Genomic DNA, 27,673 nt, shown 5'->3' on the forward strand with positions numbered 1-27,673 from the left:
TCCATAGTCCCCTTGTTAGCGTTCGTGTTTTCTGTCATTGTTTTCACCTACCCTCATTAGTTTGCCTTTTGCTTCTGTTAATCACCTTGTTATCTTGTTTGAGTTCTGTTCGTTCATTGGCCCCTTTTTCCCATGTTTATGTATTTATACCCTGTTTCTTTGTTCAGTCCTTGTCTATCGTTGTTTGATGTTAGCCTGGTGTGTGTTTCCTTCCCGAGTCCTCTGTTTGTTTACATCGTGTTTAGTTAACAGTTTTTATGTTTTATTTCCCCATTGTGGGTTGTTCCTTTGTGTTTACCTGTTTGTTTATTAAATAAAGTTTAAACTGCATTTGGATCCGCATCTCCTCGTCTGCCTCGTTGCTCAAGCGTTACAGAACAGAGCCCCCCCTCAAAGGATCGGCTTCCAGACGATCCTAGAAGACAAAAAACAAAAGACAAAAACCCACAAAAACAACATGAGGGCACCAGGGGCAAACAGACAGTCCAAGTGGGCACATGGGCAGACAGACAGACCAGGGGGGCACAGAAGGCAAGACAGGCAGGTCATGGTGGTGCAAGGGGCAGACAGGAAGTCCGGGGGGGACATGAGACAGTCCACGAGGGCACAAATGGAGATGAGACAGTCCACAGGGCCCATTAGGCAGTCCCTGGGGGCACAAAGGGACAGGGTTAGGGGGCCAGGGAGGTATCAACCGGGCAGGGACAGGTTTCGATGGTCTGGGAGCTGGCCACCGGGCAAGGGTAGGTGCAGGAGGCCTGGGAGCTGGCCACAGGGCAAGGACAGGTTTGGGGGACCTGGGAGGAGGCCACTGGACAGGGACTAGGTCAGGAGGCCAGGGGGGAGGCCTCAGGACGGGAACAGGGTCAGGAGGCCTGGGTGGAGGCCACAGGACAGGGACTGGGTCAGGGGGCCTTGGAAGAGGCCACGGGACTGGGACTGGGTCAGGAGGTCTGGGAAGAGGCCACAGGACAGGGACCGGGTCAGGAGGCCTGGGAGAAGGCCACAGGATAGAGGCCGGCTTTGGTGGCCTGGGAGGTGGTCGTGGGCCAAGGGCCGGTTCAGGGGACCTGGGAGGTGACCACAGGACAGAGGCCGGTTTTGGTGGCCTAGGAGATGGAGTGGCCACAGGGGAGGCCGGCGGAGCCGCGTGAGGCGGAGCCAAGGAGGACCTCTGAGGCAGAGCCGAGGGAGGTGATGGCTCAGAAGGCTCAGAAGGCGGAGCTGAGGGAGGCTCAGGAGGTGGAGCTGAAGGAGGCTCAGGAGGCGGAGCCGAGGTAGGTGGCGCCGTGGGAGGCTTTAGGAACGGAGACCAGGAAGGCTCTGGAGTCTCTGGGGGCAGAGACGTAGGAGGCTCTGAGGGTGGAGCCGTCGAAGGCTTGAGTGGCTCGAGAGGCGGAGCCGTAGGAGGCTCGGGAGGCGGAGCCATAGGAGGCTCGGGAGGCTCTGAGGGCAGAGCCGTCGAAGGCTTGAGTGGCTCGAGAGGCGGAGCCGTAGGAGGCTCGGGAGGCTCTGAGGGCGGAGCCGTCGAAGGCTTGAGTGGCTCGAGAGGCGGAGCCATAGGAGGCTCTGGAAGCAGAGCCGTTGGAGGCTCTGGGGCGGAGCCGCAGGAGGCCCCGGAGGCGGAGCCCAGGCAGGCTCGAGAGGCTTGAGGGGCGGAGCCCTGGTAGGCTCGAGAGGCTTGAGAGGTGGATCCCTGGGAAGCTCGGGGGGCGGAGCTCTGGAAAGCTCGGGAGGCGGAGCTCTGGAAAGCTCGGGAAGCTCGGAAGGCGGGGCTCTGGAAAGCCCAGGAGGCGGAGCTCTGGAAAGCTCAGAAGGCGGAGCTCTGGAAAGCTCAGGAGGCGGAGCTCTGGCAAGCTCGGGAAACTCGGAAGGCGGAGCTCTGGCAAGCTCGGGAAACTCGGAAGGTGGAGCTCTGGAAAGCTCGGGAAACTCGGAAGGCGGAGCTCTGGAAAGCTCGGGAAACTCGGAAGGCGGAGCTCTGGAAAGCTCGGGAAACTCGGAAGGCGGAGCTCTGGAAAGCTCGGGAGGAGGAGCCCTGGAAGACTCGAGAGACTTGAGAGACTTGGGAGGCAGAGCCCTGGTAGGCTCGAGAGGCGGAGCCCTGGAAGGCTCGGGAGGCGCTGGCTCTAGGACGGGCATGACCACTGGCGCTGGCTCTTGGACGGTCCTGGCTACAGTCGCTGGCTCAGGGATGGTCGAGGCTACAGGCGCTGGCTCAGGGACGGTCGAGGCTACAGGCGCTGGCTCAGGGACGGTCGAGGCTACAGGCGCTGGCTCAGGGACGGTCGAGGCTACAGGCGCTGGCTCAGGGATGGTCGAGGCTACAGGCACTGGCACACTGACGTTTGAGGCTATCGGCACTGGCTCACTGACGTCTGAGGCTACAGGCTCTGGCTGGGTTACCGTGGTATGTGCCGGCTTGGGTTCGCTGGGCACTGAGGGCAGAGCCAAGGGGGGTTTAGGGCATGGGGCTGCGGCAGGCGGAGGCTGGAGTGCAGAGACCTCTCCCTTTCTCCTCTTCCTCCGGGCTGATGCGACTGGCGAAGCTGGGATGCTGTTCCTGGTCAGCGTGGCTTCAGGCTCGCTGGCCGTGGCTGGCAAGGGCTCAGGCTCGCTGACCGTGGTTGACGAGGGATCAGGCTCGCTGACGGTAGAGGCCGTAGGCGCTGGTTCGCTCACTGTGACATGCGTGGCCGCTGGCTCGCTCACTGTGACAGGCGTGGGCTCTGGCTCGCAGACCGGGGCAGGCGTGGGCCGGGAGGCGGAAGCCTGACTTCTCCTCCTCCTCCGGGTTGACGAAGTTGGCCGTGCAGGTTCAAGGGAAGCCATTGGCGTGGGGGGTTGTTCGCTGACAGAAGGGGCTGGTTTGATTGGGAGCGCTAGGGACGACTGGAGAGTCACCACCGTGGGTGGAGAGGTAGGGTCCTCCTCAACGACGCCCACGGTGAGCTGTGAGCCGCAAACTAGTAGGGTCGCCTCCAGGAAGTCGCAGAGCGTCCCGCCGTGCGTTGCCTGTGGCAACCGCTCCCTCAGCTCCGTGTTCAAATTGCCCCTAAAGAAGACCACCAAGGCTGAGTCCGGGAAGTCTGAGATACTCGCCAGGTTCAGGAAGTCGTGGATGTGGTCTTCTATAGGGCGGTCTTCTTGCCTTAAGCAGAGCAGATTGTAGTTAGCTCGCTGAACTGCTGGATCCATTGTTTGTGGTCTATCGTTCTTCTGTAACGCTTGAGCAACGAGGAAGACGAGTAGATGCGAATCCAAACGCAGTTTAAACTTTATTTAATAAACAAACAGGTAAACACAAAGGAACAACCCACAATGGGGAAATAAAACATAAAAACTGTTAACTAAACACGATGTAAACAAACAGAGGACTCGGGAAGGAAACACACACCAGGCTAACATCAAACAACGATAGACAAGGACTGAACAAAGAAACAGGGTATAAATACATAAACATGGGAAAAAGGGGCCAATGAACGAACAGAACTCAAACAAGATAACAAGGTGATTAACAGAAGCAAAAGGCAAACTAATGAGGGCAGGTGAAAACAATGACAAAACACGAACGCTAACAAGGGGACTATGGAGATACATAAGGGACTAAAGTGAAAACTAAGAAATGCAAAAGTGACAAAAATGGCAAACAAAAGGGCAACAGTGAAACAAGACAGGGTATACATAACAGAGCCCCCCCTCAAAGGATCGGCTTCCAGACGATCCTAGAAGACAGAAAACACGAACGCTAACAAGGGGACTATGGAGTTACATAAGGGACTAAAGTGAAAACTAAGAAATGCAAAAGTGACAAAAATGGCAAACAAAAGGGCAACAGTGAAACAAGACAGGGTATACATAACACATATGTAACAGTCACCAATCACATGTCTCTCTGCCCAAATATGGATGATTTTTGCACTGATCTGAACCCAATCTGATTGCGTTAAATGATGCTACATCATTTCCAATGACGTCATCTGATCCAGGAAAGCTAACATGTTTTCAGCCAGATTGCAAAATGCCAGATGTTGTGTGCATATTATGCACATTGTCCTGCGTGTCAGTTATCTTATGATCTATGCATCCAACCTTGCGGGGCTCGTTTGAAACACAATCTCCTCAAAGTAATGTATGTTGTATTTTATGTTCTGTATATTTTTTGTAAAGTTATATGTAATAGTGAACCATCCAATCAACACTTGTTCACATGAAACATAAATGTCAAAGACATATAATTAGCTATTACTCAATATATTTTTATCTATTAGTAAAACAAATAGGCTGGTTGAATTCTACTCTTTGAGAGGTTTCCAACAACATATGACACATGGCACACATATTTGATGAGTTATGTTTTTACTGATTACAATAATATGTATTTCAATTTTTTTCATAAATGATCAAAACAGAACAAAGCACTTTTTCAATTTTGGTCATAATGCCTACATGCATTGTTAAGTAGACCTTCTAAGCTTTCAAATGATAACAATTTTGTGTTGGCCAAGACTGTAGATATATTTTGACAAAATAAATTGTCTAACAGTCGGCGGGCCAATCTCAGCTTAAAGGGTGTGACTACGTTTAAGTTGTATTTAATAATTTACCTTTTTTGAGCATGTGCAAGCATGAAAAAGTTTACAAAAACATGCTATAGCTTCTCCCCCTTTTTCACATAGGCGATCCTATCCCACCCCAACACTACTGACACAAAATGTAATACTAATTCAAAATATAAATAAATGAATGTTTTTACTTATTTATTCATTCAAGGAAAAAATTATAGAAATATAAAATTAAATAAACTAAATACAAATATGTCTTAGACTTTTCAATGTTAAACGTTATCAGCACAGACATGCAGTTTCACATTAAAAGACATAATATATCCTTTAAATCTAAGAAAATGTTTAATAAAATTTTTTAAATATTGTTTCAAATTTTTTATTTAATGTAATGATTAACAATCAGAACAAAATCTGAAACAAAAATATAAATACTGGATTTTATATTATGGCTTTTAATGTGAATACTGTTTTTATTTACACTGATAAGCCAAAACATTATGACCACTTACAGGTGAAGCGAATAACCTTGATCATCTCCTAATAAGACCACATGTCAAGGTATGGGTAGATTAGACAAACCACTAACAATTGACAGGGTGTTGGGCACCCAAGGCTATGCGCTAGGGCAATGATGGCTATCCCGTCTGGTCCGAACTGACAGAGGGTCTACTGTGGCACAAGTCACAGAAAGTTATAATGATGGTTACGGGAGGAATGTGTCACAACACACAGTGCATCGCACCCTGCTGCGTATGGGGCAAATTGTCTGCAAATTACTCATGATGAACCATGTACACCATCGAAAGTGACCACAATGGGCACGCGAGTGACGGAACTGGACTTTGGAGCAGTGGAAGAAGTTCACCTGGTCTGTTTAGTCATATCTTCTTTTACATCACATGGATGGCTGCGTACGTGTGCGCCATTTACCTGGGGAAGTGATTGCACCAGGATGATTTGTGAGAAGACGACAAGCCAGTGGAGGGAGTATGATGCTCTGGACAATGTTCTGCTGGGAAACCCTGGGTCCGGCCATTCATGTGGACGTCTATTTGACACGTGCCACCTACTTAAACGTTGTTGCAGACCTGGTACAGCCATTCGTGGCAATGGTATTCCCTGATGGCAGTGGCTTCTTTCAGCAGGATGATGCTCAATCTGATTGATCTGTGGGATGTGCTGGACCAACAAGTCCAATCCACGGTGGCTCCACCTCACAACTTACAGGACTTGAAGGATCTGCTGCTATTGTCTTGGTGCCAGATACCACAGGACACCTTCAGGGGTCTTGCAGAGTTCATGCCTCAGCGGGTTGATTATGTTTTTTTGGCATGCGGAGAACCAACAGCATTTTAGGCAGGTGGTCATAATGTTTTGACTCAGTGTATATTAACAAATAGCATTACTATTTTGTTTGTTAATACTTTATTTGGTAATTGTTTAATCCAAATATTTTATTCAAATTATTTTGTGCTGCTTTGGCAATACAAATGTAACATTTTGTCATGCCAATAAAGCACACTAAATTTAAATTGATACTGACAGAGAAAGAGGGAAAGAGAAAATTTTGAAAAGGTAACAGCATGTCACTACTCTCTGCAAGTATGCTTATGTGTGCCTGTGTAAGAAAGGCTTCTTTCTCTTGAATCATGCCTGCTGCTTCATGCAGCCACTTCAGTGGTCCAAAAATGAAGTGGAGACCCAAGCTGTCAGAAACTAAAACAAACCGCAGGGGCAGTTTCCCCTAAATGCTTTAACCCCTGTGAGTTTTGACTGTTAATGCTCTCCTGCTCTCCCTCTCATTTTGTCTAAAGCTTTCGTCCATATTCACGTGTCTCTAACTGTGAAAATGGTCAGGCCATTGCTCTCTCCCTGTCTTTGGTAAATGTGCTCGCCAGCCACTTCACAGTCAATGTAAGAGAAATGTAAATATTTAAAACTATGAAGGAAACAGCTTCACTGTTTCTGCATCAAACCCTTGAACCCCAAACAGACTTTAAAACAGTCCAGCCCAGTTCCCTGAACCCCTACCACACCCAACGGCAGCCCCACAGAGAGTCCCCTAATTAAGAGTCTGCTGAGGGGCCACCAGAGGAGTTCCGTTGGACAGGTAAACGAGAGAAGCACCCTCTTAATTCCTACTAATCTCTCGGCTCAACTGAGATCCCAGAGATGCCTGAGGGCTGGAATTTCCTGATCGTGTGTAAGATTTACAGGAGGTGTGAGAGCTATTCTCCTAACTGATCTGCGGGTCATATACTCTTGCATACACTCGGGGCAGTGCAAAGGGTTTGTTGACTCAGAGACCATGTTAAGATTTACAGATTTCCTGCTGCTGTAAAAACTTGCAGTGTGCAGTATGTGTGTTGATTAGGTGGAGCTGTACTGCATTAGAGGTCAGTAGTTTGTGGTGTAATCACACTAAATGGAGTGTGAGTCCATGATGAAGAATTCCATTGAGCATCTGACACTACACAGCCTCAGATATACACACACATATATTGTATAATATGCTCATAATAAAAGCTTAGAGCAAACAACACAAAACTAGCACTGAAAAAAGTGGTAACCTCCTCTTTCTACCTCTATCTAACACTTAAAATTCTGTCACCAAGACAAATTCCTTGTACATGTAAGCATACTAAGCAATAAAGCTCATTCTGATTCTGAAAATTAGTTTTGTTGGTGTAACCTAATGCATTCAGGTTGTTTCAATGATGTTAAATAATATTTCTGACTTGAATCAAACCATTTAATTTAGATGTTACCTAACATAGCACATCAGTGAATGATCAAAGAAAACGCAAGCTTGATGACCCACAATGCCTGTGACCGTGATTTTGTTTAGTGGGACGTATTACTGAATAAACATCCTTGTTGGTTCAGAAACATCATTCCGATCAACCAATTCGATTTTTGGAATAGGTTAAAAATGCTTCCACATGACTTGCGCCAACGTTGCCGAATACATTAAGCATCCATTTTTTTATTTATAAATATTTACCTTATTGTTAATAAGCATCCAAAGACTACTTAATGTTGTTCCAGGGCCAACAAAAGATGTTGATCTAGGTACATTGGCAAAATTGTACTTCTCAAAATCACTGTGACGCATATTGCCTATTAGCCATACACCACAAGCTTATATCACCTCCTCTTTATGAACGTTATGTCATGTTTCTTCTCTTTCCATCATTATTCCTCCCTGCTGAATACTGTTTGTTGGCAGAGTATTAATAGTTCCCAATGTGTGAGTAGTGAACAGTACTGTACATCAATCAATCTTCATCACCCACCTCCATGGCATTTCATGAAAAAGTGTAAAGCACGCAAACATGTCAATTGTCCTCACAGGCCTAAAATATGTGTATGGTCTTGTATGCCATGAATCAGTGTGCATGAAGGTGCTGACATATCTGGACACAACCCAAAACACTCAAAACAAACCCCAGTCACAGTACATCTTCTGAGTGAGAGGAATAAGGGGGGGGGTTGGGTTGGAAAATGTATAAATGCACTAACAGAAGTCTAAAAAGTGATGTAAAACCCATAATTACCCCAAGAGAAACCGAGAATAACTCAGGTAAAGCGTTTGCGAAGATTTGTATATTACAGTAATGGCCAGATCTATGGACGTTGGTTAAACACATTCACATATACAGGTATTTATTTAGCAGGCACTTTTATTCAAAGCAACTTACAGTGCATTCAAGAAATACACTTTATCAGTAAGTTTGCTTCCTGGGAATCTGAACTCATGACTTTGGAATTGCAAGTGGCATAATCAGCCAGTTGAGCTACAGGTTAACGGTAACCCTTCAATATGTTAGCACTGGTTAATGAATAAGGAATTATGAACTAACAATGAACAATAATAATTGTAAATATTTGTTTACAGAATTTATGATTCTTGGTTTGCTCACGTTAGATCATAATGGATTAATGTCGTATGCAACGTTGTATGTTGTATTAACCATATGTATGCGGAAATTATCATTAAAGGAATATTCCGGGTTCAAAATGTTAAAAGTTTAGCTCAATTGACAGCATTTGTGGCATAATATTGATTACCACCAAAAAGTTAAAAAAATTGGTGAATGGAGCCATTCTGTACATTTTAAAATACTCTGTTTTAAAAGTAAAGCCACAAGATATAAACACTATGTGTGTTTAGTGTGATAAAATCACTTACTAGCCTTTTCTGTGTGAAGTTATAGCCAATTTACAACTTCGTTGCCATGACAATGAAATGTCAACAAACCCTAAAATGACTGTAAAAAATTACAATTTACACAACTTTACAGCTCAAATAATACACAAGTTTTAACAGAAGAATTCATCTAAGTGCTTTTAGAAAATTATAAGGTCATAAACAGTTTAATCATTAACTGCTCGACGCTTGTAGCTTTTTTCACATTATACCAGGGTTTTTAATGGCTTATCAAATGTATGCATGTCTGTTTACATTTTGACTTCAAATGCAGAAAATAATCTGATGATTTCAAGTCTCATGTGAACACATTTTACATTGTCTGAATTTTTGGTAGTTATCAGTGTATTGTGTGCATGTAAATGCCTTCATTGTTAGTTCATATTAAATATGTTACAGATGCTGTAATCGATTTCAGCGGTTTTAGAATTTCCACAAGTTGAGCCATTATATTAGCCACGCCCCCCTCTATCAAAAACCCTGCACTCCAAAAATACCAAATTACTTTATTGAGACCAACATCGAGCAGATATGGATGGTTGTCAAAAGACAACAGCAGCTAAATAGCGCCCTCAACCGACAACTGTTATGAGTAACATGGCATAAAAATGTCATTAAGCCTCAATATTTCGCTGCAATTACAATACTATGAGAATGCACAAAATGCCAGAAAGCTTCAGAGACATAAAAAATAAATATTCTTATTCAAACTTTGGAACTATAATGTAAACTATATTCTTAGTAATAACTGTTCTCTCTTCTATCTAATTCTAAGGGAACGAATTCACAGACTTTGCACCTGTCTTAGTCTCAGCAAGTTTAACTCAGAGGGATGATTTGGATGAGAGTTTGGGTGTAACTGGTGCGAAAAGCCAGGAGCTTTGCTAAGCCTCAAATGGATTTGTTTAAGGCCTGTTATTGCTTCGTGTGCCTGCTTTGTTTTCAGGACTTCTTAAAGGCAGTTTGTTCTTGGTAATCAGAATATACCAATTGCGGTCACAAAATAAACACCACAAAAACACCACATGCTGAATTGTATCAGCTTTGCGAGAGCTGGAGCTCCTGTTGCTGAGTGAGTTTGTGTGTATGGAGCATGAGTTTGTTTGTTTGTTTCTGGGCGGGTGTATTTATTTTTGCAAGCCAGAGTTTTGGGTGTGGGTGCCTACAGAGAAAGAGAGTGAGAGATTAGTCCAGGCTGATCCATTATTTGGAGCATACCCCTGCCTCCTTGCAGACAATTCAAGTGGACTCTTTTCGAGCATTCTAGCATGTGGACCAAGTGTTCCTTTAGTTCAACTGGAAGAGCATGGGTACCAAGGTCATGTGTTCAAGTCCCAGGGAACACACCTACTTATAAACTAATCAAATGTTTGAAATTATATAAAAATGCTTAAAATTATCAAATTAATACTTTAAATTCACTGTAAGTCCCATGAGATAAAATATAAATGCAACCAAATAGGTAAAGTTTGTCAAGACAAACTTTGCTGTTGGCTTGACAAAGCATTGTTGAAAAGATTGATGGTTTTACAGACATTACAGTAAGAAACCACCAGCTATCCATCTGTCTGTCTATCTGAAAGACATAGCAACCTGGATCAGAACAGGCTAAAGGACTTACACCAAACTTACATACACCAAGTTTGGTGTATGTAGCTTGAAAGCTCTAGGACAGGTTACAATCAGAAATTTTGGTCTGTCAAGCCAACATAAAAAGCAAATCCAATTAAGAAAAACCTCTACAGGTGTTCAGTGGTATCCGATTTAATAGCTATATCTATGTTGTTTCTGTTCAGCCAGGTGACCACCCACACTTCACCGCAGCCTGAAACTTAAGCTAACTACTTCCTCCAGTAACCTAACTTTCCTTCAGTTACTACGTACTCCAGTACTAGACATCTGTGAGAGCTCTCTGTACAGCAGGTTTATTTATGTGGCTGAAATCATGCAAATAAATACTGCTCATGAAATGGTCCGCTTGACCTGACATGAGGAATTCCAGAGTGGTGCTTGTTTTACTCAAAATTTCTGTAAAAGTAGTCTCTTTACGGGTTTAATATGAACATTTATCAGAGGATGTGGCTGTGCGACGCCTGCTGACTGTGCTGCTGTGCCATTGAACTTTTCTGAGTCGACAATCTCAGCAGCGTTCGGATGGAATATGAGGTGAGGAACAGAACGGGACGGGCCTCAATGGGCCGCTTGTTCCTTCCCACCACGCAGAGGGTCGAGGTGCCTCACTGAGTGGCATAATCTGGCCGACGCTCAGCGGTAGCCTCTTCACGCTCCATGCCAGTCCTTCCAGCAGCCTTTGAACTTTACGGCCAAGAAAGCACCCACTAGTCCCTCTCCCCCGCACTGTCTTAGCGAGTGATCAGCAAAATAGTGATGATGATAAAGAAGCATGAAAAGAGACAGCCTTGAAGATTTTCAGCGTGTTGTTAATAAGCTTGCGATGCATGCTGAGGCGATGAGGTCAGGCTGTATTAGCGCTTATTGCTGGGTTGAGTGACACACGGGATTATCGGCCATGTGGAGAAGTGAAACAGCTTTCATCAGCGTGGCTCTGGAGCGCGGGTGTTTGATGTCTCAAGAGTGAAGGAATTATGAGTGTATTATACGTGAGAGCCAAGGTGGAGAGGCAGTAGCACGGGGCTTGTGATATAGCCTCATTCTTCAGGAACAAGTGTACCTTAAGATCAAGAACAAAACCAGGATAAGAGATATAAGAGGGTTCTTGAGAGAGTGCCATCACCTCATCCCCCCATGACCACATGCATTTATCTGCCTGACCTTTGCTTTGTACACACCCATCTGAAATGTATCCACTAGTGAAAAAATGTATATGCTTAAGCATACTCTATTCTTGGGTGCTTCAGTATACTAAAGTGTATTGCTGGCAGACTATAAATTGGTATACTTAATTTCTGCTAAATTGGTACTTAATTAAAACTAACTTTGTACTTAATGCACATTAGTTTGCTGACAGCAGTACTGTGCAACTAAAGATGTGTTAAGTGTACTTGGTTGTGCTAAAATTGACACCCTTGTAAATATCTACCCTTGTATTTAATTATTGAAACACACAGAACTGACACAGTGTAAACTTATCATGTATTTTTTTGATGTTACTATTGCAACTTCATTACACTGTATAAGTGCTGGACATCCATTAATGTTATACTATACTAATAATATAGTGTTTGAACACACCACAACTGCATTTCAGCATAAACTTCTGGATGTTAAGTATTATTGCGTGGGTATTATTTGGAAGTATGTTGGGGGACCAAATATAGTGAGTCTTGAAACCATTATTGATAATCTATAATATTAACATTGAAGAATTGCAATAAATCTTGCATAATGTCACTCTGTATAACAACCATCTCAAAGCAACACTAATCTCAACCAAGGTAACTAAAAAATTACCTCTTTTCATAACATAAACATCTTTAACATTAAGCTGAACTCAAAACATAACTATAATCTCAATATCTTTTAAATGTTAGTTTATAAAACACCTAAACTGTCCCCAAAACTTACACAGACCTACCTAATTAATTATACATATACAACAGCCAATAGCAAGTCCCCAAGCAGAACACTCAACAGGTGAAAGGACTATAATTCTGTGTAGTTTTAACACCTAATGTTTTACTAAATAGGTAAATGTGTCATTTTGCCCTTTGTACAAAGAAAAGTGAAAAACGCAGATGTCTGACTGGACCATCTTATCACTGATCTACAAAGGCTCCTGGCTTACCTCTTCAACCCTTACCTCTTAAAGTGACACAATGTCGAATGCAACATGCTGCTTTAAAAATGGTATAAAACACAGGGCAAACTACATATGCAGAGGTGGACAAACTACACAACTCCATTGCTTGAGTGAAAGTACAGATACTACTGGTCAAATATTACTAATGTTACAAGTGAAAGTTGTAAAGACAGACTTTTACTTAAGTAAAAGTACTTAATTATCAAAAGTAAATTTCCTTTTTTTATGTCAAAGCATTGTTTTATATTGTTGCATTGTTGTATTTAATACTTACAATACCATATGCCTCTGAAGAAACCTACAGTAATACACTGACTAGCTGGTACTATCTGTGGAATAAAGAGCTTTTAGAATGTTACAAAACCTATAGAAATTAAACAACTGAATTGACAAATTTGTTATTAAACCCCCACAAAAGCAGCATGGTAGTGTTCTCACACAGTTCTGGCAGTGTGCTTACATGTGTATATATTCATCCACATTTGAATCAAGTGGACAGTGAAATTGCTGTAAATACAGACATGACCACACACTTTGGCTGGGAGTCCAGGACTAGAAAAGACTGTTTATAAAGCTGTTTCAAACCTATACATGATAAATGCTCTCTCTGGCTCATTGGCAGTACCAACGCAGATTTGAATGTTCCAGTATGACTTTTGTCAAAGGTTTAATTGACAGGCGAATCATTATCATTTAGGAAAGAGATTGTGTGGGTGTTTGAATCGAGATTGCAATCTTTTTATGATTTAATCGTGCAGCTCTACCCTTAATTATAGCAATTAATCAGGGTAACAAAAAAAATGTTTAAAGTTAAAAGATATTAACTTATTTAACTCTTAAGCTCATTTACATTTGAATTCACGCTTTTGCATGCTAACTAACGTCATTGTCAAACTTTACATGTGCATTAGTGGTGTATCCAAGGCTATGGCAACTTACGGGCAAATCCATAAATTATTTGACCGACCGTACTTCATACTGAAACTTTAGCTCTATAGAACAGATAATTTCAAGCTTTCACAATAAATTAAAATTCATCTTTAGCATTTTCAGGAAACTGGTACATCATTTTGGTACATCATTTTAAGTATGGCCATGGGTGCATGTACTGCACAGAGGAACCGCCATCTTCCATTTTGCCAACTGTTCAGTGTTCCAAAAATGCTGGGAAATCATTGAACTTCACGACATATGACTCTACAAGTGTGATTATTGATAGGCTGTCTGTCACTTGCAAAAAAAACAATCACGTTTTAGAGAAGAACAAAAAAAATCATCCGCTGATTTTCAAAGCTGCTACATAGTAACGACTTTCTACTTGAGGACCTTGATAGAAATGTAGTGGAGTGAAAAGTACAATATATGTCTTTCAAATGTAGTGAAGTTAAAGTTACAAGTTTCCAGAAAAAATAATACTCAAGTTAAGTACAGATACTCAAAAAGTGTAATTAAGTACAGAACTCAAGTAAATGTATTTTGTTACTGTCCACCTCTGTACATATGTAACGTTGTTGAATGCAGACACAAACAACAAAATACTGTCTGATTGAGACATTTAATAGATACATAAAGAGGAGGAACCTATACACAAGATCACACAGTTGAACCAATTCAGTGTTCCAGTAGTATCATCATCAGTGGCTTAACTGACAACTGACATTTCATTTTGTTGAAAAAAATGTTTGGGCAGAGAGGTGTGTGTGAACTGAAAATAATGACAAGCACATAGTCTCTCTCCGTGGAAGCAGATTTAAATATTTTTGGAATCAACATTCAAACAGTGTAAGGGGACAGTTTTTGACTAATATTTATGTAGATAAATAACTATAATCACAGTGATTTTGACAATTTTGGAAGCTGGTATGGTATAAATTGGGTGTAAAATCCACTCTGCATAATGACTACTTAATGTTGTTGTGATTATGTTAATCACTCTTCTGTTTTAAGGAATGTGCATTGCGCAATTAAAAAGTACTCAAAATAATGTTTTGATTATCATTTTTAAATGAATACATTTCCAGCGTTAGTGACCTCTTGTCATTAAACATGGGAGTTACAAGACAGACAAAATTTAGTTCTCTGTTAATATAACAGTATGTTGAAATGCAAATGAAATATGCACTCTTAAAAGTTCTCAGAACAGACATGGCGTAATATAATATATAGTATACAGTATATATAAACAGAAAATATTTCTAAGTCATATTACTAATATTTTTTTGTACTCGAAGAACATTATTATGACAATTGCTTTTAACAATGTTCAAACAAGTTGTAGAATCATAAAACAAGTTTGATGGAAATAAGCCCCTATTCAGCGTACTTTCTTATAGTACTCTATATTTGAACTTAATATATACATCCCCTAATTGCATTTGTAAAAGCTATACTACTTTACCACTTCATTTGTTGAGGTCAAAGTTTCTCAAAGAAAGCATGAAATAAGTGCAATAACATGGTACTTTCAATTAGTACATAGATATGTTCATGTATGTATAGTAAACTTATCATGAAATAAAAGTATTTTTAATATAATTTGGTATATTACTTTTTCACAAGGGTTGTTTCAACAGCATTGTCACATTTAACATGATTGCTCCTTGTTTTCTGTTTGATGCAGGTCATTTCCTGGGCAACCACAGTGTGCTGGATATTTTGCGACAGGAGGGTTATGAGGTGGAGCACACACCAGCACAAGAGCCTATCACACAGTGAGTGCACACACACACACACACACACACACACACACACACACACACACACACACACACACACAAACATACATTATACACAGATTTGTAGTGGGTTCATCCTGCCATGCAAAGCCAAAATGCAGTAACTATGCTAACATTTAAACTGAGATAAATAAGGGCTGGGTATTGATACAGATTTCCTGGTAAGATTTGATTCCAGTTCACAAGCTTTCAATTTGATTCTGATATGGTTTGATTATATTCTGAAGCACACTTGCTTACATATCATAGAAATTATCTTTGTAAATTTTACAGGAAGCTATCTAACTTGGTACACTATGAAAACATTAAAGGAACTGTTCACCCAGAAATGAAAATCCTCTCATCATTTACCCACCCTCATGCCATCACAGATGTGTATGACTTTTTTTTTCATCTGCTGAACACAAATTAAGATATTTAGAATAATTTTTCAGCTCTGTAGGTCCTACAGTGCAAGTGAATGGATGCCAACATTTTGACACAAGGGAAATATAAAAATACTCCAGATGACTCTAGTGGTTAAAACCATATCTTCAGCAGGGATATGATAGGTGTGGGTGAGAAAAAGATAAATATTGAAGTCCTTTTTTTTTTTTACCATAAATCCTCATCACTGCACAATTTACACTTTCACATTCTCCTTGTGTTTTTAGTGATTCACATTCTTCATGCATATCACCCCCTACTAGACTAGGGGTGAGAAGTTATGAAAAAAATATTAAATATTGATCTGCTTACCCACACCTATAATATCATGTCTGAACACATGGATTTAATTACTAGAGTCGTATGGATAACTTTTATGCTTCCTTTATGTGGATTCTTTAGATTAAAAATGTGGCTCCCATTCACTTGCATTGTGAGGACCTATAGAGCTGAAATATTCTTTTTAAAATCTTCACTTCATGGATCTCACACAAAATGACGTTGCTCCCCTTCGCTTTGTCCCCCATTTAGATTCAGTCACCTTATTTCTTCCTCTAATTCCTTTTCGCTCTGTGGCAATTCCCCTACACACACATACATAATAATTATGAAGTTGTTAAACAACAAACTTTCCGTTGAGCAGAATATAATGCTGCATACTACATACACAGATCACTAATACATCATAGTTCACCACATAGAAACCTTTAACACATTGTAATTCACCGGGAGGATATTCCACTTAGTGTGCTAAACTCCAAACAGAGTTCAACTATGGCTTTGATCAACCCCCACCCCTCCAATGCCACCAACCATGAAGAGCTGGCCCAGAAAAGTGCTCTGCCAACTCAGATGGCCTGTATGCCTTACCCATTTGTCTTGTAGTGAGGGGTGCTGTGCCTGCTTATACAAGGACAACCCCCACCACCTCCCCCCGCTGGCATTTTCGTATTATTACTTAACAGGCCTCTGGGGGGGCTGGAAAGAGGTGATCCAAAGGTTGTGTAGGTTGTGCTTATTAAAATAGCTGTTGTTATGGCCCCAACACCCAGTCGAAACAAGGGTGAAAATGGAAAAATGAGAGCACCAAGCAGGCAAATAGTCTCAAAAAGGCAGTTTAAACTTGAAAAGCACCCGATCACCACCATAACAGCAAGAAGTTATCATTTGAAAAAGCTAAATTGAATACAAGTGATTTCCCTTAGCACACAACGATGCTGGAAGTGGGAGAGGCAGAAAAAACTAGTGCGAGGGGGGGTTTTCAGATTGCTGGAGATGATGACAGTGGCTATGGTAACAAGCTGACAGCTGGATGGACTGACTGAATGATGGACTGACTGTGGTTTCGAAACACAAACTCTTGCAGCATTCACAGGCTTCCTCTCATGTTCTCTCCATCTGTCCAGCTCTATTTCGGTCTCCATTGTAAAGCGAAAAATGAGGTGATATGACGGGCAAATAAAACAATGTGTGATGGCAGCTGGACACATGTTTACTAAAAGCTCATGAACTACAAACATCAGGCTCAAACTAGTCCTACAGTGCATTTGTGGTGCACATATGGGTGATTATGAGAGACAAACCAAACAAAATGCTTCATGGACACATTAAACACGTCTGGTTGGCCTGACCACAAGGAGGCACATCGGAATAAAATACGGTTTACAATAAGACAAATGTCGCCATGGTTACCCAGTGCATGCAGCTTTGGCTCATGTTTACTGGGATGGAATGTCCCAGTGGGCACTCAACAGCTGGAGGTGACAAGTGCATAAAAAGGCTTAATCTTGGGCAATACTACACCCTACTGGTACAGTATGATAAAAAGCCAAAACGCGAGTTTACTGTGGGCTTTAGTCTCGCTCAAATGTCTAAATGTCCCAATTTTTATATTGAAACATCCTGAAAGAAAATTCACAATTGTATCATATTAGCATTTAGTATGCAGTATTGGTATGTAAACCTGAACATGGACATCATTAAGGGAGCTTAAGACTCTGAGCTTGTGGCTTTGACCTCACTGGTAATTTTGGCTCTTTGTAAATTCTTAGCAAGCCGAAAGGTTGATATGGCCCTGTCTGAAGTCCAAAGACACTCCAAAACACACACAGACACACTCACACTAAGCCAGAGCTTTTTGAAACACTCCAAGGATCTTATCTCTCATGCTTTAAAGCTGTCTCCTGACATTGGCCAGTTCTAAAAGAACCTTTACATACAATATTTGAATAAACTATTTTAAAGATGAGGTGGGTAATTTCTACACCAAACGGAATTAATAAAATAATTAAAATTTAAAATAATAACCGTTTTCAAACAGATTCCAGAAAACTCCCCTCGTCTTAAATTTGTAAGGAATGAGAGTTCAGTACAAGTTAAGCTCAAGCGAGTACTCGATTGATTGTTGATTACCACAGAAAATAACTTGTCCCTGCTCTAAGCAAAAATCGTGGTTACAGCAAGGCAGTGACACAAGAAGTGAATGGTAACAATCAATAAACATTCAAATACACACTGTTTCAAAAGTAGAGCCACAAAATGTAAACATTATGTGTGTTCACATATGTTTGGTAAAATCTCTGTTCTAAACTATTTTAGTGTGATCAAATCTCTAACAGGGTTTACCAGTGTTTTGGCACAACAATGTTGCAATATAGGTAATAACTTTACCCTAATAAGGTTAGTAAGCGATTTTATGAAACTAAAATCATGTTAACACAATAATTCCATCTTGTGGCTATACTTTAACATTTATGGACTGAACCCATTAACTTCCATTGTAAGTGCCTTACTTTGCCATTTGTTTTTTTAAATAAACGACAGACAAGTCTAAATGTTTTTTTTTTGTTTTTTTTTTTGGTAATCACAATTATGACACAAATACATTCAATAGAGCTTAACTTGTATTGAACTTGCTTTAAAGGGATAGTTCAGCCCAAAAGGAAAATTCTCTCATCATTTTCTCACCCTTATACCATCTCAGATGTGTATGAATTTTTTACTTCTGCTGAACACAAACAAAGATTTTTAGAAGAATATCTCAGCTCTATAGGTCCATAAAATGTAAGTGAATGGGTACCAAACATGTTTAAAAGCAATTCATAAAACTCCAGTTGTTAAAACATATTTTCAGAAGTGATATGATATGTGTGGGTGAGAAACAGATCAATATTCAAGTCTGTTTTTACCATAAAATTCTCCTCCCTGCCCAGTAGGAGGCGATATTCCTGAAGAATGCAAATCAACAAAAACAAAAGAAGAAGAATGTGAAAGTGAAAGTGGAGACTGATAGTAAAAAAGGACTTAAATATTGATCTGTTTCTTACCCACACCTATCATAGAAGGTATATAAGATATGGATTTAACTACTGGAGTTTTATAGATTATGGATTACGTTTTGCCAGCTTTATGTCCTTTTGGAGCTTAAACATTTTTGGTACCCATTCAATTGCATTGTGATGACCTACAGAACTAAAAATCTTTGTTTGTGTTCAGCAGAAGAAAGAAATTCATAACACTTCTGGGATGGCATTAGAGTGAGTATTTTCATTTTTAGGTAAACTATCCCTTTAAGCAAACTCTATATATGCATAAATATATTGATTTTGAGAGCATCACAAAAAACATTTTGTATGCCAAAAGTCTGATAACTTGGTCTCGACATGTTCTTACCCAAGGAGCTTGTCTGAGGTGGAGGGTACCACTGTGATTCCCACTGAAGGAAGCTCTGAGCCAGCAACGGAATGGACATCACCCTCTGAGCTTGAGGAGACCAGCCAGGAAGAACTCACCCATATGCTGCTGCCAGACAGCCTCAGTCAACTAGAAGAGTTTGGCCAGTATAAACGTCCTCGAAAAACTCATCGTGCACACAGTCGACCACGTCTGTTCAGTGATTTGTGGGTGCGCATAGGAGACAGGTGAGGACACAAAGATTACCAGAAAAAAACATTTACCACACCAGGAATTTAAAATCTCTTTTTTCCCAGTGAAACTAACATTGCTTCAAGTGCAGTTTTAACAGCTGCGTTGAATGACAATTCCTGTTTGGTTATCCATTAATACATATTTTTGGTTTTGTGTTGACCATATAGCACAACGGCACATCCGAACATTAGGCTAACCAATGGCTACGTGACTGTGGAGCCTTCTTTAACACAACAGGAACAACAGCAAAGAAGAACTCCACTCAGAGACAAACTGAAGACCCCCAGCCAGCCCACAACCGCCAGTGCACTTGACCGTTCTGTTCCAAACCCAAGATATGCGCTGACTTGCCTTTTGGCAAGTCTCATTTCACAACTGGTTTTCACTTCCTGAGGAGTGAGTTTTTTGGAGGCATATAACCCATCTGAAGTCAGAACTTCTAAGTTACACTGCCATTGTGGACAAAATAAATGGAAGTGTAGAACTGCTTAGATCAATTTCAGGTTTTTGCCTTAAAAAAAAAATAATAATAATAAACGATACTAAAATGCTGTTTCCATAATGTGTAACAGTAGAAATATGTGAGCAATATCTAATTGTTACATCTGGCAAAATTATAGTTGTCAGAATAACAATAACAGAACATTGTAAGAACATTGTGTTATAGTTTTGTTACAACTATGTTCAAAGCTGATTCCCTGAATGTAAAAATCAGCTTTAGTGAGTTACGAATTGTACCTTTATGTGAATAGACACACAGCTGGTCTCTATTGCCCAATCAAACCAGACAGCATAATAAGAATGTGAAGTTTCTTTTTCTAATGAGTGAAATGGGGCAATAGAAAATATACCAAATTCTCAGTATCATATACAGGTTTAAGCCTAACATCTAAATTATATAAAAGAGGCTGTAATTATGTGATATGGTCACTGATAGATAATGAAAAAACTTAAATAGTTAAAAGAAATGACATGTTTTGTAAATTGTGCATTTGTTCATACAGAAAGTTTATATTTATTATTACATGAAGAGTATATATTTTCATGCATTTCTCAACTATTAAAGTTAACAAAGTTATGAAAAAAGACTTCCTTTGAGTTTTAACTTTTCTGGGTGTTTTCAGCATAACTAAGATATGAGCACATACTGCCGCCTACTGGCAGACTTTCCACTGCTGCGGCAATGGGATTATCGTTTAAAATGGTAAAATAAATAAGCACATTAATAAAATAATAACCATTATAATATATAGTTTATTATATAGAGAAAATATCCTAGACATTTTCAAAAAGGTTCAGTACAAATTAATAAATTACACTCATTCAGAGCAAGCAACACATCCCGAATGAGCCACCAGGTGGCAGACATTCCCTTTGTACGTACCTTTAGAATTTCTTTATTGTAGCTTTAAAAAATAGACTGCACGTTTTTTTTTATTATTATTAAAAATGACTTGTAATTCAATTTACTTTATTTATTTATTTTTAGAAATAACTTCATTTTATTACTAGCCAATTATTACAAATAATATTTTCCCCATTATAATTTATGTTATAATAATAACTTTATTTATATACATTTATAATTACTACTAATACTACTACTTTCATCTTTGAGCTAGACAATTAAACAGCCAACATCTATCAGAAAGAAAAACAGAAAAATATTTATTACTATAACATTTATTGACCATCATCTGCTTTTCTTATGCTTTCATAATTTTTTTATGTTTTCATAGATTTTTTTTCTTTAATTACACTTTAAAGTAAGCACAGAAGCTACTGAACTAAGCCTGTGCACACTTCAAACTACCACAGTAGTTTCCTAAACAGCTGTTTATCACTATACACTGAAACATTTTCCTGATCCATGAGATTGTTGCGTGCAATGTCTAAAGTTTGATTTTGAGGTCATTTCAGCTAATAAATAAGCTAATAATTTTTTCAATGTTGCAAATTTATGTAGCTAATAAAAATCCCTGAAATGTAAACTTTTTTATCATTTATCATTTTCACTTTTTTTCAAGGTGATTAAATCCAAAGTTTTTAATAGCGGTTGGTATTTGGGGTAAAATGCCCCTGTGTTGCTGGGCTAAAGGCCCACCATAAAACACATTGTTTTTCTTAAGTGAGGAGAATGTATTTATTATGAAAAATGTAGGCTCGCATTGACTAAACCAATCACAATGGAGATTAATTTGTGTAAAGTGGGTTAAGGGAAAGGAGGAGGCGAGAACTGCTTGACAATATAAATAATAGTTTAGTGATGAAATAAATTAAAAACACACAAATATATACACACAGAGCAGCTGCCTGTTATTCTCTCTCTCTTCGAGCCCGTTATCTTGAACCGGCACCTTTATCCCTCGCGCGCCCCATCAGGTTGATTGGGACCGGGCATGTGTTGATCCAGCCCGGCCTTGTACTCCTCTGCTCTACACTGCTCCCGCCGTTGCCTCAGGCCGGGGAGCCCCCAACATACACCCACCCCCTCTCTCTCCGTGCCTTGCATCCCATCTGAAGGCGGGTCATCGCCGCCTTTCTCGACCTGGGAGGAGGCAGGAGGATAAAAAACAACAAAACAAAATGAAACAAAATCATTTGATTTTTTTTCTTCTGCTGAACACAACAAAGATTTTTAAAAGAATATTTCAGCTCTGTAGGTTCTCACCATGTAAGTGAATGGGTACAACAATTCTGAAGGTCCAAAAAGCATAAAGGATAAAGGCAGAGTAAAAGTAATCTATAAGACTCCAGTTGTTAAATCTATAGCTTTAGAAGCTATGCTAGCTGTGGGTGAGAAACAGATCAATATTTAAGTCCTTTTTTCCAATAAATTCTTCCATTGTTCTAGATGACGATATTCACGAAGAATACAAATTAGCAAAAAATGAGCTCTAACTACTCAAGTCTCTTTGCATAGTAATTGCTCCCTGCTGCATATTTCTAAATATGTTTGCCCTTCTTTTAATCAATCACAATTAAACTGTACAAATAGGCTACTGCCAATAAGCTACTTTGGAAAGACTTACAATTTCAAATCTAATGTATTAAATCAAATCAATAGGTAAAACTAGACATCGATTTTATGCATTTCTTTTCATCTATTGATGTCCTGTCGGTCTTTCGAAAGGCACCACAATTAGAGAAGAACAAGTTTTAAAATAAATGTCTCCCGTTACACATGTAACCTCGGTTCCCTGAGAATAAGTGAACAAGACATTGCTGTAAGCACTACGGGGAGTGTCCTTCACACAACCTTGTTGAAACCCTTATACAATGACGTTAATCTTCTGATTGGCAATAGTTTCTGAGCCCTGCCCATTTAGGCACATAGATGGCCTTTATAAATGGCCGATCTGTCACTATTTCTTCAGAATTTTGCACTAAACATTTATATGCAATGCATATCTGACTTAAATGGTGGGGGAAAGAAGGCTTGCAAACGAACCACCTAAGCCCTGAAGGGCATTGATAAAATAATGTCACTTAGCCCTCTGTAGGTAAAATGGTGAGCGGAAGCCTCTCGGTTCAGGTCATCCTGTTCCCATTTTGCTGAGAAACTCCATCCACTGTAAGTGTATATCGACAGCGGAGCAGAAAGGGTTCCAAGACAAAGACGAAGTTCTCAGTCTTGAAGGAAGAAAAGTGGCAACTTATATAAGCCAACTGCACACCTAAATGGGTGGGGCTCATACACCATTACCAATCAAAAGATTGATGCGATTGCATAGTGCTTACAGCAATATCGAGTGAACTGAATCGAAAGGGAACAGCTATTTCGCCCCTTAAGCCAAGACAGGACAATGTTTGCCTTTGCTAAAATAAAATTTTCCCTGGGATTTGGGGTGTTATTTGAGGGAGTAGGGGCCCTGACAGGCTGTGACCCCTCCCTGGTCTTGGGGACATGACGCCAACTGCATATTAATAAAAGATTACTGCGGAAAATCAATGTCTGAGCAAACACATTAAAAATGCCTCTTCATCTTAAATGATTTCTGTTCTTTACCTCACCCTCTTCCTTTTTCTCCCTCCCTGTTGCTTTTCTCGAGCGGTAATTACTTTCACAAGTCGTTTTCTGCCCTTTGAGTTGCACCGTATCACAAATGAAGGTTAAGTTTGTTTAACCGCGCTGGATTTGCAATACATGTTAAAGCATATAATGCAGAAGGCCCACACACTTCCATCTGCTTTAAATCTCCCCTTTCTGCTGTAATATGGTCCAAGGTTAAGGCGCAGCAGGACCAAACCAAGATGAAGTGGCTAATGGTTACAGCACCATGTCTACACATTGTGAAGATGCTAAGAGTGGTTCTAATTAAAAAAGCTTCTGCTAGAAACTACAAAAATACTAAATTGTAATTATATAAAATTATATGTATCTGTATATTTTTTTCAGCATTTTCTAAGTGTATAGATTTGTTTGTGACCTTTGGATGGTTTCTGGAAATATATCTAGAGTAGTTGGGTACAGTGTTGGGTAAGATACTCTAAAAGAGTAATTAATTACTAAATAAATACTAATTACATCTTCTACAGTGTAATTAGATTACTATACTAATTACTCTGTATGAAATCTAATTGAATTACTTATTACTAATTACTTTCTAGAACCATTTATCAACTTCAACCAGATGAAAAATACAAGGATAGACATAAAATTATATTATAACAGTAATTAATTACTTAGTAATGCATTACACCCAACACTGAGTTCTGATTGAACAGAGAAAAAAATCATGCACACATATCAACTCAAGGTCTTTCAATTATAACACACTTTTAAAACAGCCTACATATTATGTTGCTTTTGATCAATAAAAATTTCAAGGCCATGTTTCTAGAATTTAAGTAGTCTACTATTATTTATTTCAAAGAAGTACTTTTATTTGATTTAAATCCTTTCCCAAGGAAAGTCTGGATAAACAGATTAGTGCATCAATATTCACCTTGAAAAAGGAGACACTCAGCTTGCCCTGGGATTCGAACTAGCGAACTCCAGGGATGGTAGCCAGCGTCTTTACAACTGAGCTACCCAGGCCAGAAATTTGAGAATTGAACATTTTATATTTTGTGTAAACAATATAATTAAATACAAATAAAAAAGAGGCATAATTTGACACCAAAACAGTTCAGGGGGAAATAATTTACAGATTTACAAGTATGAGTAACAAGTACCATTACAAATATTGTTCACACTGAATAAAATAGATGGTTTGAGAATAGAGATTTGGTGGTTTGTAAAAGACCAGTTTTGAGGAGGTCTAAGTAAACTGTTTAAAAGGACACAGTAAAATCTCCCTGTGAGCTGTGTATCATCGAGCTTGATGTAGTCAGTGACATCAGTGTAGTTTCCCAAAAATTCAAAAGATCCAGAGAAATGAGGTCATAAATTCACACAGCCATAAAACAATTGTATTCTTTTTCTTTTCCAAAGTAGGTGTTGGATGGGAGGAGGAGAGGGGCTTGAGAAATAGAGGCAGTCTGTGAGTAAGTATATTCGGACCATTGGTGTTTACTCAGACATCAAGGGAAGCACACACACACCTTAGCCTTCATCTCTCCGGAGAGTTTGCTAGAGGTCATAGGGAAGGTGGAGGTCAAATGGGCCTGGATTAAATTTGATCAAACAGTGCTAATAGGAGGGGAGCGTGTGCATGTGTGTTTGCGTGCATGTAAGGCTATTGTCTACTAACGGACATTAAATGCTCATTATGCAAACAAACTGATGTGCTTGCATGCATACACACTCATGCACACACAAGCATTTGCCAATTTTAAGTTTAAGGGATGGGAATCTTAAGCACTCTCGGTTGAGTGACCAAATATTTTCCCTTCAGTCAGCATGCAAACACCTGCTTGATCTCAGAATTTATATTTTGCAAGTTGTTCAATAGGAGTGTGCAGTCCACACCATGGAGACTGCATTCAGCTCGAGCAGAAGACACAGGCAGTTCAGTTAAGGACAAAGCAAGGGCATTTGTCCTTAACCAAGGGGCCTGGGGACAAACAGTGTAATAAGCCTCAGACACACTCTGATGGAAAAAGTGGAGACTAACTAGGGATGGGTTTAATTTGAGCTCATTGACTCCATTAACTTGAGTCCTTTATCACCTCCCCCCAGGTGTATCTAGGTAACCCCAAGGCCGATCAGCTCTTAAAACGAAGACAGTCAAGGTAACGGGTAATTGCAGGGCCATCACATAAAAACATCCTGTTTGCCAAAAGCTGACTATGCCTCTTTTAGCTAGAGGACGCATGAAGAACTACAAAAAAAGCTTAATTAAAGCTCCGTCATTTTCTTCTTTGTCTATCCTTGACTTCTACCTTCCCTTTAGGACATCCTTTGATCCATATGCTTGTATTTTTTTAGGACTCTTATTTTTTTCTGCCCTACAATTTCAATCCACCTTCTTATTGTTTTCCTCTAATTCCCCCTTTCACACGGTCTCTCTCTCTCTCTCTCTCTCTCTCTCTCTCTCTCTCTCTCTCTCCTCTTTTCTTTTTTTATAGGTAAACCTGTATATATTTTACTTTTGAATGTTTGATTGGAGATGATAAGAGCAACCATGACAATGAAGATCTTAATGTGGTCAAAGGCCACAAGCCAGATGGAGAATAAACAAACAGCTCTGACAAAAACACATACACCCCCCTTTTTTTAAATAGTCAGTGCATTGTTACCAGTGTTAGGTAAGTTATTCAAAAAAGGTAATTAAGTCAAATGGCTAATGGCTTCTCTAAAGTTGTAATCAGATTTCTTTACTAATTCACATTACTAACAACTTTATTTTTTAGTTACATTCTAAAACACTCTTCACAGAAAAGCTTGTTTTTTTCCCACTCAATAAATTCAAAATAATGTCTAGTTCCTCATTGTTCCCTGTCACATGCAAGTCTCAGTACCACTCATTTCTCCTTTACAATTACTTGTTCGGGGGCACACCCACCCTTCTGCTGTCACAGAAACGCAAACAGACATTTATACAAACATAATTTATGCTTTGAATGCATTCTACATAAATAATATTATTTTTGAATTATGTGTAACATCAGTATTGTACTTAACTAACAATGAAAAAAGGTAAAGCAGCTCTACTGAAAATACTAAACCAAAACACTTAAGATCAACTTTGCACATTTGTTTTTGACATGAGAACATATTTATATTGCATAAAATCCAAGTGGTATTCAATACAGTCATCAAAAAATTATATGATCACATTGCTATGAAATGTTCAAATGGATTCAGACTTCTAATGGATGGTGTTCACTCAACATAATTTTGACTGCATGCTCATTTAACTTATTTAAAATAAGTTAATGCAACACAATTCTTTAGCATTTGGTCTCAATTTAATTTAATTGTATTCAATCCATATATGGTTGCATAATCCAATTGCGTTGGGACTATGTGAATAATCTGTGTCACATCAATGTATTGTTGAAGCCAGGCAGGGGAATTCCTGTTCCCAGAATGCTTCACATGCTGATTGGATTGGGAGAGTAAATTTTTTAATTAATTTAAAAATTAAGTGTCATTTAAATGTATTATATGCTAAATAAAAACAAGTAGGAGATGTGTCCGTGTTTAATATTCTGTTATGTTGGGATTTACAGAAGTTTCTGTCATAATAAATTTTTTGGAGGTTACCATTGTGGAGAACAGTGGAGCTAATGGTCGAGTTAGGGTACACCACCATTCAAGAAACAGTGTGAAATGCTTTTCACATTAAGCAAATGCTGAGAGATCATCAGTATGTCTGATTAATGATCTGTAAACTCTCACCAGCACCATATTTGCACTACACAAATAACACTAAATGATTAATATATTACATACTAATAAGCTTACAGTAATCTGTAAAGTTCAATAGAGCTATTTGAACAGGTCGAATTTAAGTTAGGTTTACTCAATTCCCTTTTGTTTTTGCTACACAAAGAAGGGTCTATATTTTGATTTAATATCAAAGAAACTAAATGTCATCGTTTGTGACCAATGACCACTTTTAAATCAGATTACACC

At 39.7% G+C, this 27,673-nt stretch overlaps 1 protein-coding gene across 2 annotated transcripts in view; it reads left to right on the plus strand.

The window, feature by feature from the left end:
- Positions 1-20,685, plus strand: part of LOC127620845 (metalloprotease TIKI2-like) — a 91,380-nt gene extending 70,695 nt beyond the window's left edge. For both annotated transcript variants that reach the window (XM_052094108.1, XM_052094109.1), the window contains exons 5-7: positions 15,180-15,270; positions 19,398-19,640; positions 19,815-20,685. In XM_052094108.1, coding sequence (XP_051950068.1) covers positions 15,180-15,270; positions 19,398-19,640; positions 19,815-20,040 — 560 coding nt within the window. In that variant the 3' untranslated portion in view covers positions 20,041-20,685. The remainder of the gene's footprint in view (positions 1-15,179; positions 15,271-19,397; positions 19,641-19,814) is intronic.
- The last annotated feature ends 6,988 nt before the right edge of the window (positions 20,686-27,673 follow it).

The sequence above is a fragment of the Xyrauchen texanus genome, chromosome 27 (genome assembly GCF_025860055.1).
Source record: "Xyrauchen texanus isolate HMW12.3.18 chromosome 27, RBS_HiC_50CHRs, whole genome shotgun sequence".
NCBI classification, from domain to species: Eukaryota; Metazoa; Chordata; class Actinopteri; order Cypriniformes; family Catostomidae; genus Xyrauchen; species Xyrauchen texanus.